General features: G+C 55.3%; 1 protein-coding gene across 1 annotated transcript; it reads left to right on the top strand.

Moving 5' to 3' along the window:
* Positions 1–1313: 1313 nt before the first annotated feature.
* Positions 1314–7065, top strand: ZNF408 (zinc finger protein 408; the record flags this gene model as incomplete). Its single annotated transcript, XM_084235339.1, has 4 exons — positions 1314–1362; positions 1653–1827; positions 2849–3108; positions 5555–7065. The coding sequence occupies 4 exons, from the start codon at positions 1314–1316 to the stop codon at positions 7063–7065; spliced, it is 1995 nt and encodes a 664-aa protein (XP_084091465.1).
* Positions 7066–7895: the final 830 nt, after the last annotated feature.

Genomic DNA, 7895 nt, shown 5'->3' with positions numbered 1-7895 from the left:
CACCAGGGGGGCAGGAATGCGGATACCTGTCTGGAGGACTCAGACAATGAGCCTCCCCCCTCCCCCTAGGAGTCTCGTCTCAAAGAACCTCTACCTGCCCTACAAACTTTTCCCGCCGTACGAGCCCAACTACCCACCTGACCTCTCCTCGCCCTATAAAACCCTGCTTCCCCCTAACAACGTGCGCGGCTTCACTGACCCCCACCTTGGGTCTGTGAGGTCCGCCCGGGGCGCAATAAACTTTTTCTCCCTTTGAGAAATGTAGCCTGGCTCTCCTTTTCTTTACCGCGCCAAACCTTTCAGGATCCTAGGACGGAAATCCCACAACACTACTGCCAAACCTTCAACTACAATCACATTTGCATAGCCTTTCATGGTTTACAAAACCCGGATTAGATACAATCATTCCATTTCACAGACTAAGAAACAGAGATGAAACCGTGGCCTAATAAGTAGCAGGGTAGACCACTTCCACCCAATTTTTTGTTATTAGCGCTACGCCAGATACTTCCCCTTTCCAAGGGTCTGCTCGACGACAGTGATATAACCTGGGTTCTGCTCCGGGGAAGGTAGGAGAAAGGCAGCGAAGGAGAACAGTCCTCTCGCTGCAGACCCGGAGTGGGGCAGTATCCCCACAGGGGGAAGACCAGGCTCCTCTGCGCCATCCCAAGCCAGCTCCCTTCCTCGGGTCTGCGCAGGTACTCCCCACCGGACCCCGTGCCTTCAGACGACCTGACCAGTCCTTTCCCTGCCCGCCCCCCGAACCCCCCAAACCCGGGGAGACCCCTCGCCCCGCAGCTCACCAAGGTCCGGCACTGCTCCCTCTGCCACGCCTGTCAAAGCTCAGCTAACATCCGGCTCCCCGGAGGAACGGGAACCGCCCCCTCCCAGTTGCTTTACTCCACAACCACTTCCGCCACACCTCCAACCCACTTCCGGGACGCTGCCCCGTCCAAACGGGGCCTTTCCAGGAGCCCCGCCCAATTCTCCGCACGTGCCTGCCTCAGTACCCGGCTGGAGGAAGGCGACCCGAAATGTCCGACTCGAAGTTCTACCGACGGAGGCGCCTGGAACTATTAGTTCCGCTTTCCCGGCTACTCGGTTCTCTAACTGACCCCCGGAATCCTGGGTTCTTATTGTTCTCAGGTAGAGTTTCGTCTCCCCGGTACTCACAAACTCCCGGTTCTGTCCCTTAATGAGGTCTGACTTGGAGGTTTCGTTCCTGAGGGGAAATTTGAAAGTTAATGATTGTTTCCGGGAGGAGCTGAGAAGGCGACGCTCACTTCCGGCGGGGGGAGGCCTGCTGACCCGGGATGGAGGAGGCGGAGGAGCTGTTCTTGCAGGCAGCGAGACAGCAGTTGGGTGAGCGACCTGCGTGGTCTCGGATCCTTGGCTCTGGGTTATATAGCGCTGACGCTCTCTGGTCAGCTTACTCCTCTGACCCTTTCCTTCTGAGCCCGGGGTCCTCCTCCCGATGCCCGCAGAATGTCTGGGGCTTCTTAAGAGCCCCTCAGCCCTCTCAGGGACTCGGTTAGAGCCCTTGCAAATGCCTCCGACTCACGAGGCCTCGTCGGACCCAGTGTTTCCTCCTGTACCTTTCCCCACCCTCCGACCGCTTGGACCGATCTTACTGTCTTTTTGTCTCCCTGCAGCCCCCGACCCGCTCCAGGGGCCGGACTCAGGATGGAGCCCTTCCGGAGAAGGCGGTGCACAGGACCTCAAAGATTTCCTCCCAGGGCCGACCCGAGCCATTCTCGCTCTAAAGAGCCTTCCCCGGGGCTTGGCTCTGGGTCCCTCCCTCGCGAAGAAACAGCGCTTGGGGGTCTGGTGTGTCGGGGAACCCTTGCAGCCCGGAGTGCTCTGGGGGCCGCTGGAAGAGGAGGCTGCCTCGCAGCAGGAGGGCGAGGGAGTGAGCAGACAGCAGGAGGAGGTATTGAGGCCTTTGTCTCTTCTGGAAGTTTGCAACATTCCGTGTATCTCTTCAATTTGTTAGAAAAAGCAGGGTCTTTCAAGTACTGGAAGATGACTTTCCCTTCTCTCGGGGTCTCTCTGTTCCCCTCACTTGCAGTCGTTAGGCATTGAGGTGCTAGAAGCTGGATTAGTATATTGTCAGGAGAAAAGAAACTTTTTGGAATTCAAAATCCATGGGCTCAAATCCCAGAGTGGTCACCTAACCAGTTAAAAGGTCCCATTTAACTCATGTGTTAAACAAAAGTTTAACGACCATTGCAGTTTCTTTTATTTTAATCCTCCAGGATTGATTGGAGGAATAGGTAAAATAATGCAGTAAAGGATTTCTTTCCATAAGTACCAAAAATATTGTATGTCCTTCTTACTCCTTTCAGTACTCACGGGAAGGCAATAATGTATTTGATGTCATAATTTTCCACACCCTTAGGAGGGAAAGAAGGGGACAGTCATTTGGTCTTAACTGAATTAAAAATCAAACAGTACAACCCTGTAGAGGCAGAACCAGACAGACTGTCTCATCTGTTTTCTGTTTTCCTCCATTTTTGCCCCCTGAAACATATGGGAGAAGGACTTGTTTTGTTTTATTTCAGGACGCGTCACTAGGCCCATGGGGAGACGTGCGTGCTTGTGAGCAGAGTTCGGGTTGGACCAGGTAAGTTACAGGAGAGTATGAAGTAGCGATGCTCCTTTGAGGCTTTCTGTTGTGGCTTGAGATGGAACCTGGAGCTGAGTATGATCCCCACCCAGATCTTTTGCACTAAGTGTTCCAAAGGCATGGGATCTTTTAGGACTCAGAGTGCCCACGAGCTGGGATTTTCAGAGTGGGGTGGGACAGTTGGAGTGGGTCTCCCGACTTAACTCTTTCTCTGCTTTGCAGTTTGGTGCAGCGGGGCAGGCTGGAGGAGGAGGGAAACGTGGCTCCTGTGCGAATCAGTGGAAGGCTCCACTTGCAGGTGTGCTGGGCCGTGCTGCCAGGCTTTGAACTACTTCTGCGGCCTGGGCCCCCTTCTGCACACCTGAGCCCCATCCAACCCAAGCTAGAGAAGGAGGCAGCCATGGCTGTGGTGACTGAAGTGGAGTCAGCTATACAACAGGAAGTGGCCTCTCCTGGGGAGGACGCAGCAGAACCTTGCACAGGTGTGTGTCATAAATGCTGTATTCCCAAGTTAGCACCACAACAGCCTATTGATAAGACAAAGCCAGTCTTTTTTTTTTTTTTTAAGTTTATTTATTTATTTAAGATTTATTTTTATTTATTTATACAAGCACTGGGTACAGTCAGAAGCGCAAGAGGGTGAGAGAATTCACCAGAGCCAGAGCGGGGAGCAGAACAGGCAGAAGGACGGAAGTACACTGCTGAGGGTGGCAGCGGGCAGCAGGAGAGGTCTGCGCGCCATGTGGGACCCTCCTCCGGTGGCCGGGGAGCAGCCGGGGATCGAACCGGTGCTGCAGAGGCTGCGGGCAGCTTCGCAACCCAGCGCTCAACTGCTGCGCCACCGAGGAGGCCCTTTTTTTTTTTTTTTTTTTAAAGGAAGAGTTTAGTTTTACCTTCTCTGCATTTGTTTTTGATTTTTTTTAAAGGTTTATTTATTATGCATACAAGAGCTGGGGTACAGGCCAGAGGTACAGGGCCGGTGGTGGTGGTGAGAGGATTCACCAGAGACAATGGGGAGTAGAATAGGCAGATTGACTGAAATACACTGGTGAGGGGAGTAGCGGGGAGGTGGGAGAGGTCTGCTGCAGCATGTGGGAAAATATAACAGGAGGAAAGATAATAAGAGAGAGGGCCTTTGAGTGGGCCACAAAGGGCACCTGGAGGCCAGGGAGTGTGTCTGGGTAGAGGGAAAGGCTCGTGCTGGTAGCCAGAGGGTGAGGGTCATGTATCCATGAGGTGGCATTAGTGGAGGAGGTCCACACATACCATGTGGAGGCACAGGCCCTGGGTGACCCATGAGCGATCCAAACGGGGGGCCCCCAGGGACCATGCCCATTGGAGGAGGTCTAAGATGAGGCATTCCAGGTAGTGATTGGGATGGTGGCTATCCCTCAGAGCTTGGGGCCCGGCAAGGGTGTCCTAAGCCATGAGCACCATTATGGGCCAGCTGCATCTGGGACACTCCTGGATGGGGCATTTCCCCCAGTGGGAATGGGCAAGGAATGAAGGTCCATGTCCGGGGTGTCCAGTCCCTGGTAGGGGTCCATGTTTTCCAGCCCGAGGAGGTATAGGTGGTAGGGGCATGGCTGGGGGTATCCCTGCTATAAGGGCTCTAGGAGGCAGCACTGGGAGTGGGAAGTTGCCAGGAAGACGCATGCCTGCTAGAGGAAGCGCAGATCCTAGTAATGGCACCACAGGATTGGGAGCAAAGGGTGGAGGAAGAGCTTCTGGAAACAGCTGATGACGGCAATCAGAGAGTGGGTTCTGTGCTGCCAGAAGTTGCTCGACTGCTGAGCCATGGCACTCACCCTGGGAGTCCTTGAAGCCACAGGACACAGTGGTAGGGCGGGTACAGAGATACTGCCCATGCATGGCCTCAATTGCTGCATCTGAAGCAGCAAATGAAACAGTTAATAAAGGCATAACCTTTGGAGTTGCCTGTGTCAGGGTCCCCTCATAATCTTTGGGGTTTGTAAGGCGATCCCAGAAGCACTGAAGTTATCATAAAGTAGGTTCTCATCAATCTGGGTCCAGTTGCTGGATGAAAATGTTGGCCCCACACTCAGGGGGGGATCCTGGATTTGTTTTGCATGCTGGTTCGTTTCCGAGATTGGCCCAGCAGCAATGGTAAAAGAGCTCCCACCATCTGCAAGCAGTGATCCTGCCCCCTGACCTCACTCACCACTTACACTTCCTCGAGAAGATATTAGTGAATGTTACTATCTTAATAGCTTTTCTGAGTGGGAGGGGCAAATATTGACCATTTGAAGTCTGGTGTAGGATGGATCTTCAGTGGGGGGTGGGGGTGGGGCTTGGTTAGGCTTGACTAAAGATCATGATGTCTAATAGTTTAGGGTGGGTGGACATAGCAAGGGTAGAATTTTCAGGCAGGAGAGTTTTGGCCCTTTGTTCTTTCCTGTTGAGGGTTATTTGAAACTTGCAACTGTTGAAATGTTATTTGAACAGGTACTTCCTAGGAGAGAGATCTGTAACTGTTACCTTCCTAGTGTGTTTCTTAGAGTAGTGAGGTTGTGTTGATGAAGGGAATGAGCTGTGCACTAGGTTTCCAGTCTCGTGTGTCCTCTCCCCAGTGTGGGAATGGGGCTTCCTTTATCGTACAGATGAGCTAAGGTGAGAAGGTGGTGGTGTCAGGTCGTCTTCCGTGCCTGTCTCCAGAGAGAAAACAAGAGAACTCCAGGGCGGCCCTGCTTTAGGGATCAACGAGATGTCTGGGGCACTTGGTTCCCGGGAGCGCTTCCCCAGGAGGAGAAACAGATGGTGGGGCTCAGGCTCCAGGGAAGAGATCTCGTCACTGCTGTGCTGAATCCGGGGCCTGAGGAGAAGATGCCTTCCTGTAATGTCCTGCTGACACTGCTGTCACCACCTGCTACAAGCGCTGCTTACCCATGTCCTGCGCTTGCTTTGCAGATATTGGTCACCAGCCTACCCCCAGCACCCAGGTAGAGAGCACAGTCAGCCCTGAACGTAACACCCAAACCTGGGACCTGCTTTCCAAGGAGAGCCACCCCCTCGGTCCATTGCCTCAGGATGACAGCACAGACGAGGAGGACCGACCCGAGACACAGATGCCGCCTGACCCTCCGAGCAGCTTGGCTACCTCAGAGCAGCAGGGCCCAGAGTGCCCTGAGGCCAGTTCCTCCTCTTCTGCCCAACCACCTTATCTGACTAAGAGTCTGTGTAGCTCTGATGAGCAGGGCCCCCCCTCAGAGCCCGAGGCCCTGCAGGCTGGAGAACACCAGCACCCCGGCTTCCCTGCATGCTTGCAGAACTCTCCAGGCCTGACGGAAAGCTCCCCAAAACAGGGGCGCCGGTACCGATGTGGGGAATGTGGCAAAGCGTTCCTGCAGCTGTGCCACCTGAAGAAGCATGCCTTCGTGCACACGGGCCACAAGCCCTTCCTTTGCACTGAGTGTGGCAAGAGCTATAGCTCAGAGGAGAGTTTCAAAGCCCACATGCTGGGCCACCGTGGGGTGCGGCCCTTCCCCTGCCCTCAGTGTGACAAGGCCTATGGCACCCGGCGGGACCTCAGAGAGCACCAGGTGGTTCATTCAGGTGCCCGGCCCTTTGCTTGTGACCAGTGTGGCAAGGCCTTTGCCCGCCGGCCTTCCCTGCGGCTGCATCGAAAGACCCACCAGGTGCCAGCTGCCCCCGCCTTGTGCCCATGCCCTGTGTGTGGACGTCCCCTGGCCAACCAGGGCTCCCTGCGGAACCACATGCGGCTCCACACGGGGGAGAAGCCCTTCCTATGCCCACACTGTGGCCGGGCATTCCGCCAGCGGGGCAATCTGCGTGGGCATTTGCGGCTGCACACAGGGGAGCGTCCCTACCGCTGCCCGCACTGTGCTGATGCCTTCCCCCAGCTGCCTGAACTGCGGCGCCACCTCATCTCCCACACCGGGGAGGCCCACTTGTGCCCGGTGTGTGGGAAGGCCCTCCGAGACCCACATACCCTGCGTGCTCACGAGCGCCTGCACTCGGGGGAGAGGCCCTTCCCGTGCCCCCAGTGTGACCGCGCTTACACGCTGGCTACGAAGCTGAGGCGCCACCTCAAATCCCACCTGGCAGACAAGCCTTATCGCTGCCCTACCTGTGGCATGGGCTACAGCCTCCCCCAAAGCCTCAAGCGACACCAACTCAGTCACCAACCTGGGCTGCTGTCCAGCCCGTCCCATGTGCCGCCTGCGGCTTCTGAGCCTACCGTGGTGCTACTGCAGACCGAGCCAGAGCTGCTGGACACAGGCAGTGAGCAGGATGGCTCCCCGGTGCAGGACGTCTTTGCAGTCGCCATCTCAGAGAGTCAGGAGAAATGCTTTGTAGTGCCAGAGGAGCCAGGCCCCTCCCACAGCTTGGTGCTCATCCAGAAGGACGTGGGCTTCAGCACCTGGGCAGAAGTGGTGGAGGTGGAGACGGGCCCCTGACACCCTCTGTATAAACACTAGTGTTTTCCAGCTCCTGCCTGGTTGCCTCTTTTTTCTGTCTGCGTTGCCTAGTAGAGTCAGGAGTCTCTTAAGAGGAGCAGGTAAAGGACTCCCTTCCTGCTTAGGGAGCACCACAGTGTTTCCCAAGACACTAAGGGTCAACCTTTTCTAGATTGGAAAATAAGCCAGAGGTACTGGGTCGGGGAGGAGTGTGGGGGGAGTGTAACAGGATTCACCAGAGTCAGAGTGGGGAGCAGAACAGGTGGATCCACTGAAATACACTGCTAAGGGGACAGTGGGTGAGTCAGGGGAGGTCTGTTGCACCATGTGGGTAGCTCCCTGGCAGAATCCTTCCTCAGGCCTTCACAGTGATAGCAGATCTGGGACTACTTAACCCTTAAGCCACCAGGGAGGCCCAGATTTGAGATCTTTTTATTGATTTCCAGGAGAGCTTGATCTGTCTCCTTCCTTAGACGCTCCCCCAGGTGCCTGTTCGTACAGAGTGGGGGTGACCCTTCACGTGGGAGGAAGAGGGTCACTGGCTACCGCCCTGCACCTGCTTAGTGTGAGGCTGGCCACTGCCGGCAGTTTCCCTGAGCCACAAGCTCCTCTCCCTAAAATCAAAACGAGTGACTTGAGTGTTAAAAAGCCAGACGCTGAGCTCAGCTCACAGCTCCTTTATCTCTGATTCAGGCTGTAGGTTATTTTGGCAGCTTTTCTCACCACCTGAGAGCTGCGAGGTTGATTTTCATTCTGCGCTAAAGGACACCAGCCATCCGTGTGCTGGGCCCAAAGGCTGCTGAGGGGAGGGGTGGGAAATTCACCTGTGT

This window comes from Talpa europaea (assembly GCF_964194135.1).
Source record: "Talpa europaea genome assembly, chromosome: 1".
Classification (NCBI taxonomy): domain Eukaryota; kingdom Metazoa; phylum Chordata; class Mammalia; order Eulipotyphla; family Talpidae; genus Talpa; species Talpa europaea.
Note: the sequence above shows the minus strand (reverse complement) of the source record. Positions and strands in the feature narration are given on the sequence as shown.